Consider the following 23,589-nt stretch of genomic DNA (forward strand, 5'->3'; position numbering starts at 1 on the left):
TCTTGCATCTGTAGAACCTGTTACCCATCAACCGGTTAGAATAGAACAAAAGAACATCGGCACTAAGTTAATTTGGGTTCCTTATTTTCCATTCTTTATCAGCTTTTTACTCTCCAGTACACTATTTTGACTTGCCATTAACATTATTTCACCACTCGTTACCTTATCTATAACTCATATATTTCTATACTTTTCTGCATGCTTTGGTAAACAACTATCCTACAATATACCCTTCTGAAAGCATATATTCTGATTGGCAACCTATACTTTATATCATAGTCAATTAAATCATAGCATCGATGCCTTACTCACAGTACATAATTTGTAACTGACTAATTAGCTTGTAAAATGGTACTTATAGAAACAGTGTTTTCCAACAGGATGTGAAACACAGAGCATTGTGTAAGGTATGATATATATATATCCAGAAAAATGAGCTTAAATGAGCCTAACATCACAGAAGGAGGGAGGGTGGAGTTACTGACCAGCAAGCACTGATGGTGAGAGCGATGAATTCAATCCACCCATGTTTGTGGGGCAGAAAGTGTTGGTTGTATCAGGCTCTTTATGTTTGAGAACAGGTTAATCAATTAGTTATACTGAGATTGTTCTCCTATGCTCCCCATTCAGACTCATGTTTCCAATTTTATGCTGAATTAGCTATTCTACTAAGATAACCTATAACATGCTAACTCGGACATATACACCAGGACTATGTAGCAGGCATCGGGTGAAAAAATCAGACAATAAAAGATATAGTCATTAGTTTTCTTAACACTTTACTCTCTATATGCACTTTCCGTTCTAATCAACAGACTTCTTTACTCCAACCTTGACTTCCCTTCCTTCAATTGAACTTACTCCACTTTGGTAAATATCACGACTCACTGTTCTTTATTAAAGCATTCTTTCATCTGGAGCCTCTGATTATATTTGTACGATTTTAATCTTATAGGTTATCATACCTCTGTCTGTTCCATTACAAAATGTTATGCATTGTTTAGCGTTCATATTCAAGCGAATCGCTACTCCTCGGTTTCTCTTTTTTTAGAGTCTTGCCCTGAGGACACAGTTATAGAACTTCTGACATCTGAAACAAACTCGACGTACGTGTTTTCCCAAGGTCACAGTTCACACCAAGCGTTTTATATGTCTACTTCATAACAACTATCAACTTAGAAAGTTGTATTGCATGAATATTTAGCACGGCCAAAATCCCAAAACAATTATGCCGAGATCGGGTCTCGTGTGTAACGTACACGCTATGCCACTTTGGGAAATATTTTGAAAACTACTAAGTGTAATACTAAAGCATCCACCAAGTCATCAACGCACAAGACATCTGTACGAATGAACTGATATTCACTTTTATAGAATATATTTATTTAATAACCGTACTTGGGATGCATACTGCGAGCCAATAAATGTAAAATGGCGGGTACCTACCCTTGTTGTCGGTTCTGTGTCTCGTCCCTTTCTTTTTTACTATTCTTCTCAGCAGCCTAGTGATGTGCCATTGAAAAGATATATGGAACATTGTACTTCATCTTGCGCCATCATTAATACCTTAGATATTCTAGGTGAATTTAAGGTTGCGTTCTCTAGAGGTGGATTCATTCGCAGTTATCAGTTGCACCACGCGACGCAACCTCTATAAAACGTGCCAACTCTTATATTGACAACTCGAATCTTACTAGTGTTATTCACATTCATATGAGGGACGTTTTATACCCCCTGATTCTTTAACCAATGTGCCCTATAACATATAAACCTAATTGAGTAACTTGTTACAGTTTAGCCTGTATCACCTGTAAAAATTTGATTTTGCCTGCAAGGTGACATGCATCATGTAACATATAGTTATTTAAGAATATATTATTAACTATTTGTTTATTCTGGTTTAACATATTTTATGGTTGTCCGATAATTACTTCTACCAAGAGAAATGTTGTGTTGAGCCGTTTATCTTGTTTTGCTGTGCTAACAATACGTTTTCTGGCACCAGTAGCATCGTTCATGATTGTGTGTGGTGGGATCTGTAGTTTGTGGTTGAACTCCAAAGCCAGCGGGAATGTTTGACGAAAGTGTAGGTGACATTTTCACATATTGTTGTTGTTTAAACAGTTTCAAACTAAGTCATGCCAGTGGTGACGTGTCAGTGGATGAGCCTGTAGAACTATGGTCTACTATGATATTAGTACTGCTCTAATAATAGACCTAATTCTAAACTTATAGACTTGTCATGATATAACTGCTTAATCTATAAAATCTTACGTGGAAGTCACATCATAGTCTACGCCAACTCATTGCATCATAACAATTAACAATACATGATGGAGAACAAGCTTAGGCTAGGGATAGGACAATATATTTAATAAAGTTAAAAGATATAAGATAACAGGGACCACGCCTGCATGGCCGAGCCATGCCATTCGATCAACTCCGACTCATTCAATTCCTTGTTCGCGCCTTCTGCATCGTTAAGTATTCCTCCGCGTTAAATATTGAATGTCTATTTTCCGAGCTGTCTCGTGTTTAGCTTTGAGGATTGTGTGGTTATGGTCCAATGCCACTACAAACCTGCTGCAATTGTTCAGTAAACGGATTCCTGTGCCATTGTTCGTTCACCAATTCTGGTTTGCAGTTCGGTATAGATAATTACTCTGTATTTCCTCCTCTATAAAAATTTCAAGATTCCGATGACGACAGGTTGTGCTGGGTATCAGTCCTATCTTCACATAATTGTTCATGCCCCAGTCGGGATTTACTTCTCCGACTGAACAGTAACTGATTCTACTCTCAGTTTGGCTTTGCATGCGATTTTATTAAACCTTTGAAGTTTTCCAAAAAATCGGTTCGATACAATCATCAGCCTCTCTTACCCGCGATGCCTGTAGCTGTGAGATGTGAGCTTATGTCTGAAGGTTTGACGAGCGATGATATTAGTGATAGTAGTTAGCGTCGAATTGATAGTATGTATGGTATGGGGAAAGTATTTGTTAGATTACATTATGTGAGTGGCTCAAAGAGATCACTTTAACACCGTCTGAACATGTTGTTGAGCATTTTGGTGATGACCCAGCAGACTACCGTCGTTTTATCAGTAGTTGAGGTGTATTAGTAGACGATAGAGTATCAAATGAAGTTAAATTCATGTGTTTAGCGAGGCGGGTTACTGTTGCAGCTGCAAGAGCAATTAAATGTTGAGAGTTCTTAATGGCCACATGAGCGGATAACCAGGCAAGCAAGATACTAAAGCAAAGATTTTGTAGACCATACATGGTGGCAGATAGAGCGTCTGAAGCTGATAAATGCAACCGCAGACAGATTAATGACAAACCAAATGATATGACTGACTTCTTGTATAGTTTTCTAGCGTAAAGAAATGCCCTGCTGTCTATGAATATGGGAAATGAACGAAGTTTTGTGTGGGTCCTGGAAGTGTTGTGTAGTCGCTTACCTAGGTGACTGCAGAGAAAGTGGGCCAAGTTAATACATTCCTTGAGGGAAAGAATATTGGGCCGAAATTCGTGGATATTATTGTATTGATCTGGAGTGATATGAACCAGTATTTGAAATCGTTATTACGGAACATTATATCATTCCCTTCAATAACAGACGAGCCCTCTCCACGAGAACAGTAAAGTTTGATAAGAGAGAGTAACTGTACCAACCACGAAAGTGAGTGTTTTCAAGGTACGTAAGATCACAACTCAAACCAATACAAAAAGTGCGAAGGCCTTGATAAACAGAAGGGCTGGATGTCGTAGAAGGAATGTAATTGTGTTTTGTTTGGTCGATAATGTTGTTAGGAAACAGATAAAGATACTGGTGGATCCGAATCAAAACACCTATGGTTGGCCGAAACACGTAATAAAAGAGGTAGAGTCGACCATGTAAAACTAGTACTTAACCTGAAAGACGAGAGAATAAATATTGGTGTAGAATAAAATTGTAAATTATTTACTTATAGTGTTCTTAGGTCTTCAGTTAGATCGTTTTCATGACCGATAAAGATCAGAAGGATATTCTTCAACAAAGTTGTCGTAAGTGGAACATATTCTCGTTTCACAAGTGCAGACCTTGGATATATTGTGTAGTTAAAGACAGTTAAGTAAGTTGCAGGGTTATTGTGAATACGGGGCCAGAAAAATCGGATTTGAGATTATTGTTTGATGATAGTGTTTAATATGACGTTTCACCCACTGTATCAAGAAAAATTTGGATCGATTTGATAACCATATTGGTTCAAAGTGTCCATTGTTAATAAAGAATTTTGTTTCCACTATTTTTCTCGCAATTCAAATTGTGGCCTGACAAGATTAGTCAGCCTTCCTGTTTGCTCAGAGGCGAAGAACATCGTCTTAAATTAGGTCCTCTTAAGCCCATAAGCTCAAAGAACATGAGGGAAGGTGATTTTAAGTGCTTGAATGGAGAGAATAGCGTGATGATCTGGGTTAAAAGTCAGGATAAATATGTATCGTCTTTCATAAAATTTATAGCTGGTTTTCAAAAGGGTATACTCTAGACATTTTCTGAAACTAAATATGCAGTTCTCAAATACAATCCACTATGTGTGCTTCACGTTCGGTATGTTACTCTCAGTTATCACTGAACCTTATCTGAAAATTCGGTATTGGTTTTATGTTTCCAAATGTTATCGAGAGATAAGCACGATACCGTTGTCCCAGATGAGGTCAGCAGGCTTCATGTATGTGTGCAATATTCTGAGAGTCTTTGAGGTGTAATTTCTTGACTGGAAGAGTGTTCTAGAATTCCTACGTGTAACTTCCCGACTAGACAATGCTAATAGCCCCCTGTATGCGGATTGATGGACTGTAGCGATATTTTTGTTCTTACTAAAAACTATAATTACCTGACAATTTTGTACTATGATTGACACTGTCTGGAATAAAATTCCTTTCACTAGTCTTCTGCCTTCTCATTGCGACTCAGAAGGGTTCTGGCATTCCAGTGCTTAAGTTATACGCGGTACATCAAGAAGACAACCAAAACAGTATAGTTTTGGGTGAAAAAAATTTATACGCAAAGAGTATTTTTGTGACTCGTCGTATGTCCTTAGCATTTAGAAGTGTTAAAAGAACCGTTACCGGCAAATAACATAAAAGTCCGTCACGTCAACCATCATTGAGGACTGTTGTAATTTTCAACCGCCAGCAGTTGTCTAGGATCGCGCCTTCGCTTAGTAAATTTGAGTGCATAATATCAAGGAGTGTTGTCAAAACTGGAGGCATACCTCACGTAAGAACACTGTCCTAGTTCCCATAATATTCATTTCAGTTTTTTTATAAACTTCTATTTTGAACATTGTTGAAGTATGAGACAGACACTAGATAGTCTAACGTATCATTGACGTTTCGTCGGCTAGTTTTATGCACTCTCATAAATAATTTTGAAGTGTTTTCACAGTTTGTGAATTTCTGTGTACATTTGTCTGACCACCTTGCCGCTTTAAAGCTAGACACTTCATTCTTAACTTTAAGCATTTTTTGAGGAAATGTATAACGACTCAAACATATAATCAACTTTAATTTAATTCATAAACACACCCAACCATTCACTCATCATCTGTTCCCTCTCTCTGGTCGTTTGTTAATAATAATATATTCTCAGATAACAATATTTTACATGTGTCATGTCAGTTTACAGCAAGATCAAGTTGCTGCAGACTTTTCTATGTTACTCAGTTATGTTGATATTTTATAGGGCACATGAGGGATATAAACACGTGATAAATTTTCATACATTAGAATATTGATGTTTGTAGGATTTTAGAGTTCAATATGAGAGTTGACGCGCTTTTTGGTGGTCGCGTTGCGATAAGCAATAGATGGTCGGGCATTAAAGTCCAAAACAGTCCGCCGGAGACGTCAACTTGAAAATATTAGTTTGTGCTTCTCGATAGAGATCCCAGATAAATTCCGGAGGCACGAATGATGTCGCGGGACGAAGTCACATGTTCCAAAAATGTTTGCGCTTGTATAACATGAGAGTTCCGAAAAAGAGAAACAAGTGAAGGGTGAGAAGCAGGATCTACAGTGTTGATGACTAGTGAAATGTAGTCATCTGTAATTGAGCAATCGGGACATGATTACTTAGACCAAACCTCTCTCGTCAGATCAAGTTCTTAGCATGTAAACTTCATCAGGTTAAAGAAAACAAGCCACAGCATGGCTTTGAATGAATAGATTGATGTACAAATAGAAGTGGTTCAAAGAAGATTAAAGCTTGGGAGTATGTATTTAAAAATTTAGTAAGAAAATAATGTTTGAATACCGACTAGTTTTTTCGCCAAAGTTATTGTAACTCACATTTATTGTCATAACATTCGTGGAGGTGTAACAGCTTAGGTTGGTTGGTTAAGAGTTGACCCCAAACAACCAAGTATATGCCAAAACAGCATTGTTCAAGTATTCATTCACTTCCTTGTTTTGTATAAGCGTTATATTCCCTATTATCTTATATTGAATGTTGAGAGCCTTTGTTTGTCTGAACAGATAATCCCACGCTCCACTGTGACCGCGCTAAGATCGAAATAAAGACCTATTCACTACTTGTCTGGTTTCTTCTATCAATAGCACGAGGGTTACCTATAGACACGAAATTGGTGAGCCCTTTTGAACACAAATTTAACCTCATTTTTGTTATTAATATTATATTTTTTGTACTCAATCGTAAAAGTAGACCTGATTATCCGTAAACTAAGTTGGATATATAAATAGTTTTTTCTTTTTTTTAATTACTTTAAGTTATTCGTGTTATAGAAACCATTTTTTCGTGCTAACTTTATTGCTATATTTGTCACATACCTCATGTCAGACTCAATAGAAACCCATAATCTGGATGATTTGTCACCAGTGGAGATAGACACTGTTATGACTACGAAATCCCGACTTCCAGAATTTGGTCGTAGTGATCCTGAGTTGTGGTTTGCTCAACTAGAGCATTATTTCACGAGACACAATATCAAATCTGAAGGGATTCGCTATAGAGATTTGTGTTCTATCCTTCCTCCTTCAGTCGCCAAAGAAGTCCGTGACTTGATTTTAGATCCACCATCACCACAACCATACACCATCTTAAGACGAGAGATAATGAACCGTTTATCATTATCAGATAGTCAAAGAATTCAAAGACTTTTTCAAGGTGAGACACTAGGTGATCGGTCGCCGTCACAGTTTTTACGTCACCTCCAAGTCTTAGTGGGTGATAACACAGTGGGTGAAGCAGTCCTAAAACAAGGATGGATACAAGCTCTCCCATGCTACGTCCAACACTGTTTGGATGCACAAGATCCTGAAACCTCATTATCTCATTTAGCGCGTATAGCCGACAGAATAATGGAAAGAGGTCCTCCAACTGGATCAGGCACAATAAATCACACACAAAAAGTAGAATCAGCAAAAGACCCCGTAATAGAAGGACTCATTGCGAGTGTTAAGAGTCTCAATGAGGCTGTCACCAGAATGCAAATGGCTCATAGAAACAGGAGCAGGTCACCACAACGACCACGATCCGAGTCACAAAACAGGTCACAAATGTCTAGACAATCTGGGCAGTTTTGTTGGTACCACTGGAAGTTTGGTGTCAACTCAACCAAGTGCATGCAACCATGCGCCTGGCCTAAGCATAATTCTAAGACAGCGGGAAACGAGTAACCCCTCCCCAGGTCGCGACGACTGAGGAGGGGCGCCTAAACAGTCGCTTGTTTTATGTTAGAGACAGAAACTCTGGTTTGAATTTCTTGGTGGATACTGGCTCTGCTCTTAGCATCATCCCTCAAAATAAAACTGAGATTAGTCGAGAAACATCATCAATTACACTTCAAGCTGCAAATAAAACTAAAATTGCGACATTTGGGCAGAAAACTTTAACCCTAGATTTGGGGTTCAGGAGGCAATTCCCTTGGGTTTTCACGGTAGCCGACTTAGATCTGGCAATACTGGGGATGGACTTTCTAGAGAGATACGAATTTCTAGTTGACACCAAGAAACGGCGATTAACACTAAAAGAAACTTCGTATTACACAAAAGGCAAAGAAAGTCACATCAGCTCTCTTAACTTGATTCAAACTCCTCCAGTAACAACAGCGAAATTCCAAGATATACTCGCGGAATTTCCAAACTTAACTAAACCAAACCCACAGCCTTCTAAAGACAAACTAAAAGTAAGTCACACTATCAAAACCGAAGGTGCACCGGTGTTTGCAAAACCCAGGAGACTAGCACCAGATAAGCTCAAAATCGCTAGGGCCGAGTTTGATTATATGCTACAATTGGGTATTATCCGTCCCTCTGATAGTCAATGGGCATCCCCTTTGCATATGGTCCCAAAGAAGAATGAAGGTGACTGGCGACCGTGCGGGGATTACAGAGCCCTAAACCGTCAAACCGTACCAGATAGGTACCCAATACCTCATATCCAAGATTTCACAAACGGTTTACAGGGTATGAACATATTCACTAAAATTGATTTAGTCAGGGCATATCACAATATCCCGGTGGCTGATGAAGATATTCCCAAGACAGCTATTACTACACCCTTTGGCTTATTCGAGTTTGTACGCATGCCATTCGGCCTGAGAAATGCGGCACAGACATTTCAAAGATTCATAGATAACCTACTTCGAGATATGCCATTTGCGCAGGGGTATATAGACGACTTGTCAATTGCCAGCCCCGATTTGCAATCACACGAACAGCATGTACAAGCAGTGTTGAAAAGACTGGATGAACATGGAATAAACATACATCAAAGTAAGTGTGTTTTCGGTGTTCAAACTTTAGAATTTCTCGGTCACACAATAAGCCCAGAAGGGATTAAACCTATCAAAAAAGAAGTGGATACCATCAAACAATACCCCGTACCTAGTTCTCTAACACAACTGAGAAGTTTTCTAGGTCTAATTAACTTTTATCGCAGATTCATACCAGGTTGTGCACAATTAATGCAACCTTTGACAGATTCACTTAAGGGAAAACCAAAAGAATTCAAACTGTCTTCTGACGCCATCGAAGCTATTAAACAGCTTAAAGATAAACTGGCTCAAGCAACTACGTTGATATATCCGAATTCTCTTTCCCCACTTGCTTTGATGGTGGATGCTTCAGATAAAGCAGTAGGCGGTACCCTTAACCAACTGGTTAAAAACGCCTGGAAACCAATTGCTTTCTTCTCGAAAAGACTCGCTCCAGCCGAAACAAGGTATTCTACCTTCGGGCGAGAACTTCTTGCAATCTACCTGACCATTAAACACTTCCGACACATGTTAGAAGGTAGGGAATTTATAGTCTTTACGGATCACAAACCACTAACGAATGCATTAAAAGCGAGAGCCGATAAATACTCACCTCGAGAAGTCCGACACCTTGACTATATATCACAGTTCACAAGCGATATCCGACATGTCAAAGGTCAGGACAATCAGGCGGCAGATGCTTTATCCAGACTAGAAATGAACGTGCTACAGCAGTCCACAGTAAACTTCGAGACGTTGAGAAACGAACAAGAGCAGGATCTAGAATTACAAAACCTGCTTAAAACAAACAATTCAAGTCTTAATTTAAAACAGTTCCCATCACCTATCGATGGTATTCTAATCTACTGTGACACGACCAAGGCAATGTCGCGACCTTTCGTTCCCAAAAGTATGCGAAAGTTGATATATAATAACTTTCATTCTTTGTCTCATCCTGGCGCAAAAGCTTCAACAAAACTAATCAATGCCAGATATATATGGCCGAATTTACAGAAGGATGTACACAAATGGGTTAGAGAGTGTTCAGCATGTCAACAATCAAAGATTAATCGTCACACAAATTCACCCATAGGTGTTTTCTCGCAACCAGATGCACGTTTTGCCCATGTGCATATCGACTTGGTAGGTCCTTTGCCACGTTCAAACGGTTTTAATTATCTTTTTACATGCATAGATCGATTTACCAGATTCCCTATAGCCATCCCGATAGCGGACATCACAGCGGAAACAGTAGCCAAAGTTTTCATGCAGAACTGGGTAACCATTTTTGGTACACCCATAACAATAACGACAGATAGAGGAGCGCAATTCGAATCCGAACTATTTAATAACTTGGCTAAACTTCTAGGCTCCAATAGGATACGCTGCACTGCATATCATCCTCAGGCTAATGGGATGGTAGAACGTTTTCACCGTCAGCTAAAAACCGCCCTTATATCTCACTCAAACCCCAATCAGTGGACAGAATTCCTACCGTTAGTTATGTTGGGAATACGAACATCTGTCAAAACTGACGCACAGTGTTCAGCTGCGGAACTGGTTTTCGGAACAACTCTGAGACTACCAGGTGAATTTATTAACCCTAATACTAACAGTCAAAAACTTAATTTAGAAAATTATGTAGATCAACTACGGGACCACATGTCTAAAATTAAGCCGATTAATACTCGTGAACAATCGCGCGCCGTATATATACCTAAAGACCTAAGCAATTGCACGCACGTCTGGATAAGATGTGACAAAATAAAAGCACCACTCAGTCCTCCATTTGAAGGTCCTTTCAAAGTCGTCTCAAGAAAATCTAAATATTTCGTGATAGAAAAACATGGAAACATCGACACAGTAAGTATTGATAGGCTAAAGCCGGCTTATCTAGATCATGAACCACCATACGTGTTGTTAGATCGTTTAACTGACAAATCCATTACGGAGTCGAAATGTAAAGATGATAAATCTTTACAAATGACTAAAACGGTTCGCTGGGCACATCCAATTAGTCAGTCAAGGATGTTGACAGTTTCGGCTGCAGGATAAAATCTAACCACGCAGCTAATCACACCCTGCATCTACTTAAAAATAATTTTTCCTCATTCCGCCTCACCGACAACTCCCCAGACCTTTTACCTTTGATATATACGTGTTATGTTAAATATTTTTTTTAAATACTGGACACATAAGCTAGGTATTCCGCAACGATGGCTGAGGATTTTAATCAAACTCATACAACTAACACTGGCAAATACAACGAATTCAAAAAGCAACCCAGGCGAGTTTTATAATTTCTTTTTCTGGTTAATTAACTATGTTGGCTGTACTTCTTATATATTTATATACATTTTTCACGTAGACTGGCTATACATATATACCATATGAACTACTTCTAAAAGTTTTCGGTTGAGGATATGTTTAGTAGCTTGATACGATTAATACTACCATTAATAAGTAGTTTTCTAGACAAAACATTTTGGATTAAACCATGGTCAAGTACTTAATAAAGTTCTCATCATTTTTTTTCATGTTTAGGAAACTTACGTAATGACTTAACCAGTCTCCCTGCAGCATGTTTTTTTTAGTGTGATCATATAACCCATCTTTATTGGCAATATTCAGATTTCTTTTAATTTCTGACATTTAAGGATCAATAACCGTGAAGATATAGTACAGTGCGTTACTGTAAGGTTACTATGTCAGCCGCATTGATTCCACATACCTAATTTTAAACAACTTATAAGGGAACTGTTTAGTAATCATAACATTGAACTGACAATATGAATATCACGACTATGCTAACGTTAAACCAATTATTATTAGTGGCCCATACAAAGTCCTGGAACTTAACATTAGAGTTATAAAAAAGACATTTTATGTCAATAACTGATATATATATATATATATATATTTGTTAGTTTAAATATAACGTAAAATGGAAATTTACTAAACTTGTAGTTTTTTTTCTATAGTGATAATATTAATGTAAACAAAGAACTTATACTTTTCCAATATGGCACTTTGATATATCAATCTGTCCTCTTGTCATTTTTTCTCTCATATGTGCGCGACTTACGGGCAACAAACATCGTATTGAAGGTGGGTCTGGTGAACAAAAACGCAGGCCCCACACGCACTCGAACCTCTGCCCTCCTGAATGCTAGACCGCGTGCTTAGCCGTTAAGCCACATCAGACCACGGAGGAAGTGACTTCAATATTTCCTTACACCAATTAATCACTCATAATACTAATGAGTAATAGGACTTACACACTTCTGAGGTGCAAACCAATTCGTTACTTGGATGAATCGACGATATATTGCTTCAATATATCATGCATACCTAAATCAAACAAGAAAAGGGTATTTGACACAACTGTACTTGATCCGCATACTCTACCCAGTTTTTTTTGCTTCTTAACCGTATATTCTTTTCCGTTTCGTGGAGTATTCTGATGCACCCTTGGTTACGCACCTAGTTGTAAAACGCGGTCATCACAGGCTCAAGGTCACGCGTTTGATCGATTTTGTTAAAGAGTCCAACTTCTAGCAAGTTCGCCCTTTTACATATATGCATTACAAAAGAGTTTTTTTCATGGTTTTTCGTGCACAAGATATCTACACTATGTCTGTTCTCTTCCAGAATACCAATCCGTTCTGGAGACCAAGCACTTACATGGAACCGAACAATTATCAATTACATTTATGTATTTCCATTTTGTATCTTATTATTTTATGCAGGCAGTGGAGCAGTTCTTCAGGTTTGCTTGATTTTCACCATTACCTTTGAAGTAGATTCTTCTTTACTTCTTACTTGAGGGCGACTCAAGAGGCAGGTGAGTAAACACCTGATAGCCGGTCTGAGCACGGAAAAATCGTACCTCACCAACATGGTGTTGGGTAGCCCGATCGCGGCACTTCCTCAGATATTCTTATTCCACATTCTTACACTTTCTCTTGAAAGCACGCAGCAGACCGTCGTCGATAGTTGTAGAAGAAATCACATGCTACAAAATAAGATGACAAGCTAGTAAAGAAGAGACATCCATGGACTATCGTTGACAGCGTCAGTCGTCACTGATTGTAAGTCAAACAGTGAGGGAGTCGATAATTTTCCCTTCGGATGAGAAATAGAACTAAGGTGTTTTCGATAGTTACGTTAATCGAACCGACTTTCCTACGGAAGTCGATTCTAGGGGGAAGCTAATGTAACAGCTTAGGTTGGTTGGTTAAGAGTTGACCCCAAACAACCAAGTATATGCCAAAACAGTATTGTTCAAGTATTCATTCACTTCCTTGTTTTGTATAAGCGTTATATTCCCTATTATCTTATATTGAATGTTGAGAGCCTTTGTTTGTCTGAACAGATAATCCCACGCTCCACTGTGACCGCGCTAAGATCGAAATAAAGACCTATTCACTACTTGTCTGGTTTCTTCTATCAATAGCACGAGGGTTACCTATAGACACGAAAGAGGCATAAGTGAACTCATATCATTCTTCATTATCCAGTATTGTTTGCTAGGAATTGAAACCAACTAGAGGTTACAAACATGTGTCAAAGAGGTGTTCGGCAAAGTAATTAGCATAAATACCACTGAAAAGTTACGTCCCGTAAGGAGCCGTAATTAAACCAAATGTTCTACCTTACAGATACGGGTGGGTTGGGGTTATCTTCCCACAATCATGCTTGCTGGTTAGCAACGCCACTCTCCCTCCCTTTCGTGATGTTAGGTTCTCTTTCGTTTGCAATATGTATGACTACTGCTTCAATTTAAGATCTACGTTGCACACCTTGTTGGAATACACTAACTTTACCAGCAAATCGCACAGTTAAGGCCTTTGTCCTGTGGTTTAGATTCCCATTTATTATGACATTAGCTAATGGCACAAGCTATATGATACTGGTCAGATAATATATGGTTTAGAGATGATAAGGACAGACATCTAATCAAATAATGTAAAACAAGATTTAAGGGTTAGAATGATTAAAAAGCCAATCCAATCACTGAGTTTTGAGAGCTGTGTAATAATGGGTGCGACGCCTTAAAGAGCTCTTGAGTGAATCATAATCTTACAAACCCACCGGACATTAGAGCAGCATCGTCAGTGTTTGATGTCAAGGACTTCTAAAGAACACACTCAGGCTAGAAAGACAGTGATATGTTTAATATGAAAAGAAATTCGCCTAATGGCGACCAAACATGCATGGCCGGGCCATACCGTCTCGATTAGGTGCTCTCGTTGTTACCGTTTTTGACTTTTGTTGTTAATGTTGAGTGTAAATTTTCTCAGTAATTAATTGTTCAGCTTCAAAGATCGTATGGTTATGAACCATTACCACTATAGACCTTCCTATTAATTTCACTCTGCCAACAATCTACTAAATCAGCAGGGCTGTAGTGGTATTAGCCCTAACCACACAATCCTCAAGGCTGAACATAGGATAACTGGGAAAATGGATATTCAACAATCAACACGGAGAAAAGGCGAACAATGGTGAACGCGGTAATATTCATTCAATAAGTCGGATGGCATGGCTCAGCCTCTCAGACGTGATAGTTCTGTATAACTTGTTTTTACTCACACCAATATATTACTTTATCTCTAGCCAACATGTGTCCTTTACAAACGCCGAACGTTATGTCGTGGATTGTTGCGATACAACAAGTCAGAATAGACAATGATGTGACTTTCATCTACGATCTTATAGATAAGGTTTTCACACCATGATATATCTACAATTTTAGGATTAGGTTTGTGATTACAATATTACCAATAACGAAGCAGACCATAATTCTTCAAGGCCATCAGACAAATCATAAGTGAGAAAGCAACAGATCCTGACAATATACCAGCCAAAGCACTGGAGTTATACATAGGAGTTAAATAAGAAAGGTTGGTTCAGTGAAGAGTTATCTTTTTGGCGAATTTATTTTAAAAGCTGCACAATCGCAAATATATATATCCTTATTCTTCGAAATGATAATAATCACAATAATAATGATAATAAACTTCTGTTAAACAATAAGACAGTGGGGTAAAATGAACAAATGTAATGGAAAAGTTTCAATCAGGTTGACTATTATTATTTTTATTATTAAGAGCTTGAACATTTATCATAAAGATAGATAAAAATTATCATTGGAAAGGAAAGGGTCAGCATGATAAGATGAAGTGTCGAAATTGAGATGAATTGTAATCAGGAGGATCATGGAAACAGAAATAAACCAGTTGGGAGTATAGGGTTTAGGCGAAGATGAAAGGGGAAGTAGATGTTTGTAAAGGAAGAAACGTTTGAAGAAAATATATTGTGAGACATTATGACCACGGTAGAAGAAGAGGTTGTACCCATTTCGTTCGGACACATAAGGACATATAAACAAATACAAACGTGCTCCACGTTCTATTCAGGAGGATTCGGGAGGAAAAAGTGTCGACAGACTGGAAAGGATTATACCTCAACAATATACCAAAAAAGGAGGTCTGAGCAAATGTGAAAACTTCATTGGCATCACATTATTATTAGTAACGGAAAAAGTGTTCAACAGAGTGTCGCAGAGCTGGATGAAAGATGTAGTAGAGGCCTCACTTCCAGATCAACAGGCCAGACTACGTAAGTATCGGTAGTACACTGATCAAACCGCAACATTACGGATCATCGTTGAACAATCAGTTGATTGGAACTCATCACTATACATCAAATTTGTTGAGTACAAGAAAACGTTCGACAGTGTGAATAGGAGAACCCGTTGCAACCTTCTTCACGCTTAGGTGTACCTGAAAGGATCGTCAATACGGAATTCATACAACGGATTTTGATGCAATGTCGTGCATGGAGGATATCAGCTAGATGAATTCCATGTGCGTATCAGAGTTAGACAAAGCTGCTTCTTCTCTCCCATTCTCATTTTTCAACTGGCCGACTGGATTACGACGACCTCCATATCTGAATTCAAGCACGGAATACAAAGTACAGCTTGGGTCAGGCTCTTCTATCCCATTCACAGCAACAAATACAGGTAAAGACAGTGATGTAGCAGCAGTTCTTGCATTGGTAGTTGTTAACATACACCTGGGAAAAATCAGGGTCCTCAAATGCAACACAGAGGACACCAACCCAATCACAGTTGATGAGGAAACTCAGGAAACTTCCACTTACTTGAGCAGCATCACCAACGAACAAAGAGGGTCTGGTTAAGATGTAAAGACAAATATTGACAGAGTAAGGGCCTCATTCCTACAGTTGAAAACATATGGGACTCAAAACAAATGTGACTCAACATCAGAGTCATAATCTGTAATAATAACGTCAAGACAGTTCTACTGTACGCAGCTGAAACTTATAGAACTACCACAACCATCATGAGAAAGATACAAGCCCTTATAAACAATTGTCTACACGAGATACTCAATGTCCGTTTGTCGAATACCATCAGAAGCAAATTACTGTGGCAGATAACAAACAGGCTTCCATTTTAAGTGGAAAATATGGAAATACGTTGTTGTGTCAAACATAATTGCGAAGCCCATTGAATTAATTACATTCTTTCAGTGAGCCATCAGTAATTCACTGCTACTAGGTACAGAATCCAATTAGGAGAAAGCTTCCCCTATTTAATGGACAACCATTCGAACCATTTTTACTGTTTAGAATCTGTATCCAGACCTTGAGGTTCGCGCTACATTCGGTTGTTAATTTTGGCGTGACAAGCGTAAAAGGTGTCTTTTCTGCAACATGGGTGACTGGGGTTAGTGAATAAAAATGCCTCAATGTTCTCTGTCTTTCAGACGATGAAGATGAGAGCGATCTTGTTGCCAAACAAGTGAAGGTTGATTGGGACGACGAGGAAGATAATGCTGTTCCTGTAAGTTTCTTCAGTATTACACTGAGTATTAATTATTATGACTAATGTAGAATCAAGGACCACGTTATTTGCAATCAACTGTAGCTCACTTTGTCAATCATGACACTTCCAGATTCTTGTTGACAAGGTTTTCTCTTCACATCGACTACTTAACTCACCGGATGTTAGCCCGATGAAGGACATGTACTAAATTATGTTACTGGTTTTGGAACGAACCATATCTAAGTGTGGCGTGTCAGCCAAACCATAATGAAAAACTTGCGACGTATTAATATCAGTGGTCGTGGCAAACAATGCCACTGTGCGGAGTTTTCCAAAAGTTTAAATTACAGCAGTTAAATACACACGGAGGTAAAAATATAACACAGCAGGCCTTCATCTGGATAGGCGTCACCATCACTCACTTGTTCCTAGGTCTCGTTCGTCAATTTGAAATTGGTCACATTTTTATGCTAGGCATCAGTCATACTGGCTTAATATATCTCTGCATGTATGCACCTGGTTCGTTCAACAACGATTAACCATTATATGTGTTGCATATTGTGTATGAGGTCGCTTCAACAATTGAAGTACTCTATCGAAATTCTGTTGAAACAAATATCAACTTAGATATTGGTATCTAGCAGTAACGAACCCACTGTCAAGCAATCCTAACCAATGCAAGACTAAGTTTTGAGCTGATTGTTAAATCCACGTTTCGACAGTAAACTATGGAGACAGTTATTGGTCTGAGTTGCATTAGGGTTTTCAAATTTCCCGATTGGTCGGATTTTTAATAAGTGGTCAGAGACCATAGCTAGCATAGGTTAATGTTGACTGCGGTAACCCGTTTCTTTTTCACTTTTTCATCCCCTATGCCTTGTATGTAGCGTCTGTTTAGCTTCCTATTTCGCCCCCGTTATCCATTGAGCTAATCTCCATTTTTGTTTTCCTGAATACTTAAAGTCTAACAAACACTTTCTTACGAAATTTCGCGTTGTTTTAATTGCTGACTGAGTGGAATTCTCACAAATTTAAGCTGCGTTTTTCGCGTTATTGTTAGGATTCTTGGGATGCAGAACCACCTAAAGATTCAGAGACAACTAAAACAGTTGCTCCTGCTAAGTTGTCGTTATCTGAGCGCCTGAAATTAAAAGAAGAACAGAAAAGAAAGGAAAGAGAAGAGAAATTGCGAAGGGAGGAGGAATTAAGACTTTCTCAACCTGTGACAGAATTGCAGCGTGAAAAACTTGCCGAAGAAGCAGAACTCGGGTTGTTAAAAGATACATTTGGTTAGTGGAAATGTAGAATAAACATTCGTTTTTTATAGGTCCTTCTACTGTCCAGAGTAACGATAAAGAAACAATCGATTCATGTTGTCCAAAAACCAAGGAAGATTTCAATCACTTACACTCACTACTTGCGGCTAAGATCACAACTATACAGGCAAGTACCTTTGATCCCTAATAAACTAAAACAGAAATCCCCTCATTTCACAGCGTTTGCTGAGAGTTTGATTCGTGATCTTGTGATTGAAAGTAAGTCGAATTTCATTGTAGTCTAGTGTGTCATTCTTTTGTTAAAGTGGAAGTTGATGCCCTCCGAACAGTAAATACTGTAATAAATGCGTTAATCAATGAGAAACAAAAGCTTGTTAAGGTACGTAACATTAAATATTTTACGTTTTGAATTTGGTTTTATTTTCAAAGTCACATATTAGTATGAATAATTATATTATTGTTTGTTTGTAGAGATAGCTTACGTTTCGACTTAATATATTGCAATAATTATCTAAGTGTAAATCCACAGTCATCTCTATGGTCTCTGTCGATTATGGGATCCACGATGGCAGTTCTTTGAGAAATCACGTACTCAAGAACCATAACAACAAGAATGTTTGAAACTAATTCATAATAAGCAAATAACTTTAGTACTGACACCAATTCATAGTGCACTGATAATTATGTAGTGTCCAACTTCGACTCTTGGGATTTTTAGGCAACTAATGAATTACTCACTTATCAGGTCTGGGTTCATATTCAGGGCTCTGCACCGCATGATGCAAGAGCTGCAAACTCTGTTAAGTGGGATGATGTCTTAGTCTGAAACCCAGTTTTCGAAGTAAATTCCTTAGTTTACTAAGATACTGCTCACAAGAGATAAATAATCTTATATTTTCAAGAAATAATAGTTTGGTTTACTCCATAGTTGAAAATTGAGTAGCACAACTGAAAAGTCAAAAACTAGTCTGTACGGTAAGACACAAAAATGATCTATATAAACCCCGGCACAGATTTGCCGTGACCCAAGTCGGCGTACCGCACCAGTCACGATAATAGAGAAAAACCAAATAAGTGGCGAAAAAGATCGGAGTAATGTGACAGCAATGATAAAAAAGAATAAACCTTGCAAACATGATCTAAAAATACAATGGAAGGGTATGTGTGAAAAAATGCTGAAATCCAAAATTGAAGAGAAGATGAAAGGTGAGTGCATCGGTGTGGTGTTTAAGTAAATAATTGCATATATCGAAAACTCAGTCTAAATATTGTGCTGCTTCAGTCGATGGTTTACTTCTTAGGAACTTTATTTTTTTCAACCTTCTCGTTCCAATGTCTTACTATGTTCGTGAATTTTTTTGTTCTTACGAAATTTTTTTAAAGAGCATGAAAGTTTCGCAAAAATGAGAGGGGAGATCGATTATGGATACAGTGATCTTGAATGCTGTTAGAGGTATGAGGGCGGTTATCACTTCCCGGTCGCCCACACTGTGGAAGGGTTTTTCTGGAGGTATCAGAAAAGGGTATCGGGTTAGAGGTGGTCTTAGTGCCCTGAGAGCGTGACCGCAGTGCTCAAGGGAAAACTGCTTAAGGTCGGTCACATACGGCCTTTTTGTGAGTAATTTTCGTGCTAGCTCCGTATTTATTGGAAACTTGCCGCCGGAGATGGAAGTCCGTCGGATAAGGTGAGGTGTGCATTTTTAGGGTCGAACTTTTCTAACCCACTTCTTCTTGTGGGAAAGCAGCATCGCTGTTATACTGGTTGTCTGAAGGAAACACCCTACTTCCATCACACCTCTGTACAGTCAGCAGTACAACTTCACCCTAGGATCTTGGGTTTGCTGCTTTTATTCTTGCCGCTCTTCAACTGACATGGTAGGACCTTGAGGAACGATCGTTCTAGCCAGTATAGCTCGATTGGTTCATCACGATGGGCAAACCCTACCACCACGTCAATGTAACAGCAACGGTCGGGCTCGCAAAAATACATTCTTTACCCTCTTTCGAGTAGAATCATGGTACACACCTAGTCATCGATTTGCTTTGTATGAAAAGTATAGCATTTCATCATAAATTTATGACATGGTAGTTTAACATAAAATGAAATATTGGAAATCCACTCGATCTATTTTGTAGGTACATCAACATATGTTTAGTTTATTAACTTATGTATAGGTTTAATATAACCTATACTCACAGGTATAGGAATATATGTTTATTCTTTGTAGTGCTATATATTGAGCTGAATATGAAACAGACATAGTACTCATACTTGAACTTATGTGTAAATAGCAAACTTTTATCTTTAAATGTCGTGTAATTATGTATTATTTAATTTAGTTGTCTTTTCTACTTGCCATTCTAGAGCAAAACAAAAAAGAAAACGAAAGGCAAATTATTAGTGGAAAGAGAAAATGATTATCAGTTTGGTGTTGATGATGCTCTCCCAGATGAGTATGATGATTTTATGTGAGAATGGGCAATTAAAGATTATTGTTTTTTATGAAAAATTATTTCCCTCTCAATAACCATCTCTGTCATTGTTTTTTTCACGCCTTGTTGTTTCTTCAATAAAAATGGAACAACTATTTTTTTACACCAGTAGTGTGTAATTAAGGAATAAGTATGCTATAACTGCTTGAATTGATATATGGTTTGTACATTGAGATTTGTGCATACTATAGTTCTGTACTGTTAACTAAATATGTACGAGTTACTTTTCTTGTACATTCTCGCTCATGGTATCTTTTACATAGTCATATGTTTTTTTTCTAAATTATAAAGCTCAGTATGGTGTTAATCGAAAACAATTTAGTAGTATGTAGGGACAGAAATTTTGATCTCCTACTCTGTTCTCAGAATACTCTTCCTTTTCTTTTTCCTTAACACTCCATTTTAAATGTAGGTTCGGGTATTTTTGCTTTATTTATTTAGATTTCGAATTCTGTAATTGCACTAAATTTTTGCTCTATGAATTTTACACATGAAAAGAAACATAACAACTAACGAAAACTAGAAAACGTTCACACATGTTAAAAAAATAAACGGAATACCGATCCATATTTCTTCTGCTTTCCAAGTAAAATCTCTTGAATATTCGTTTGGTTGCACTTTGTTATATTTATTTGGTGATTGTTAGATTTAAGGCAAAATAATATGTGAAAGTAAAACTGGTTCAAAAAAACTAGATGAGTTAGTTGTTTTTCGAAAATATCCTGTAGTGAATGGTCAGTATTAAATTTAGGTCTTATTAGCTTGTCTGCACAATAGACGGGAGTCATTTGTTTATAACTAATATTCAGACCAACAAATAGAAAAGCTACCTCGTTTACTCAGATATTTTATTACAAATCCTGTTACGGAAAATTGTGAGTCATTCATTTACATCCCGTACATATATAAAAAGATGATCGGGAGGAAACTTTTTAAAAGAATATAAGAAGTATTTTTACGATATGGAAAGTAGGCTGAAACATTGTGTAACAGGGATGAATCAAGCTTACCAGTCAGCTCTTAATTTATTAATCAGTGAGTAACCTGCATCCTACACGAGTATGTTTCTTTCACTAAGGGGAGTATTTCATCTTTCTGACTAGCTGTCATTTGCTATCGGTTCGTTCAAAAAAGATTATGTTAATGGGTCAGTCTTGTGAACAGTCAGGCACATTGCTTCACTACACATCATTAAACGGTCAGCATTCTACCAGGCTTAAGGTTGACCATTCCCAAACTCTCCTTCGTAACACATTTGCATAAGATCTGATCACAACATTGTCACTATGTTGCGACATTTAAAGTAGCTACTTGGAATTTGGGCGCTATCAAATAACAGAAGTCGCGCAACCTCTCGGACTCTCATCCAGATAGATGTTAAGTTTTAATTATTATGGTACATGGTTCCATATGTATGACTAGTAATTCATCTTACGAATTACTACTGAGAGAAAAAGCTTAACGTGACTGCGATAAAACATCCTGCTAATAGTGTCACTGCCAGGAAAGTTTTACTCACCTCGCGGCTGGGGTGTTGTCTACGAAACCGAGAGTACGAAAAGCGAATGTCCGACGCTTTAACTAGGTTGGGTATGGAAGATCCACCTAGGGAAGCCCTGATTCCGAATCGATGATGCACATCGGTTACAGGATCCTAAAGAAACAAATGGTGTATGAACCTATTGCTGGTCACCGGCCACTATGGAACTGTACTTCCCAACATTGCTCGTCTAAGTTGTGGATTAGACCTCTAGGTCAAAAGCTCAGGCAGTGTCCCCCCTACCTGCTTCAGTTTTAGGTACCTGGGCACTATACCATCCCTCGCACAAATCAAACGGAGTTTGGTGCATATATATTTGGTGCCTCATTGTACCAATGTTTGTGTGATTTCAGTATATTTCCAACGGTATGAGAACTAGTTTTCTATATGTTAATCCCTTCAGTCGAATGTTGTCTGGGTATGCAAGGCGAAAGAGGCCAGTCTAATGGTCAGTTATTGAAGAATCCAGGTAATATTTACTAGTGCATCGAATCCCAGTCTACTTGGTAAGATTTGTTAGAGTAAACCACCGTAAATTTTGTGACTCAATAAAGCACAGTACCAGGCGTCTAGTTGCACCAAATATTTTGATAGTCTCGTGTCGTATCATAAACAAGTTCATACAGATACCTAGTCCTTGTGAATCCAAGCTTTGCCTTGTCTATCGTTCATTAGATAGTAGACTTCAGAATGAAATATCCTTCGGTGGTAAATGATCACTCCAATGTCTTACGTTACTATTCAGTCAATTGGTCGAAGAGGGGAGAGGACTAGAACAACATAAGGAAATTTGTATTTACAGTTTACCAAGAACATCTCAACTTATGGCTTTGCGACAATGTTATATTTCCACTCCAACTTAGCACGTCAATCATGAAAAAAATTACTGATATCGCAGCACTTATGCATGTCATGCTATCTAGGTAAATAAAGTACAACTGGATTATGGATAACTTATGTAAACTAAATAAGTCTATAACAGTAAACGTTTAACTGGACTACATTAGTTACTAGCTGATCATTTATGTTTATGCAGTGTATACAAAAAGTGACTAAAAGTAATCAAAATTCCAAATAACACTATATAGACCCATAATCTTTCGTTTGCAGTTTTTCTTAAATAAACAGATGAGTGCAGCCGTAAATTGTTGCTAAGATCTTACGGGTTTCCCTAGAGAACAATTTAGTGCATAACAGAGTGACAAAGGAATCTTGTGTGTCCCATAGAATTGATAATTCAATACAACGTCCTTATATGTCCTATGAAACGAGGCAAGTAGAAGAAAAGCAAATATGATTACTGTCGAAACCTGTTTAAATAAATTTCTACAAAAACGCAGATTTGTATGAATGATATCCATATGATTTAATTAAGCATTTCAATTCTTCAGAGAAAAGCTAGGTTAAGTGATGAGAAATATCAATCTTCAATTATTGAGGAGGGCATATTATGTTACTGATTCATATCTGAACGGTTAGGTATCTTATTATGACTTAAGTTAATTAGTGACAACACCCACATAGTATATAGTCTATATCTGTTTAGGTTTACCAATGATTAATTCTTCTCAAGATACTTAATTTATGCTCAATAAGAAATGCACTATTTTTAATGTATATAATAAGGATTATTCTAATTTAATATCTTATACTGACTATAATT

At 37.8% G+C, this 23,589-nt stretch overlaps 1 protein-coding gene across 1 annotated transcript; it reads left to right on the forward strand.

The window, feature by feature from the left end:
• Positions 1-16,504: 16,504 nt before the first annotated feature.
• Positions 16,505-20,366, forward strand: EIF3J (Eukaryotic translation initiation factor 3 subunit J; the record flags this gene model as incomplete). The annotated part of the gene is made up of 7 exons (XM_051218999.1): positions 16,505-16,517; positions 16,558-16,634; positions 17,677-17,905; positions 17,944-18,059; positions 18,094-18,151; positions 18,199-18,272; positions 20,259-20,366. 7 exons carry the CDS (start codon positions 16,505-16,507, stop codon positions 20,364-20,366), a joined length of 675 nt encoding a protein of 224 aa, XP_051069362.1.
• Between the last annotated feature and the right edge of the window lie 3,223 nt (positions 20,367-23,589).

Source organism: Schistosoma haematobium, chromosome 3 (genome assembly GCF_000699445.3).
Source record: "Schistosoma haematobium chromosome 3, whole genome shotgun sequence".
NCBI classification, from domain to species: Eukaryota; Metazoa; Platyhelminthes; class Trematoda; order Strigeidida; family Schistosomatidae; genus Schistosoma; species Schistosoma haematobium.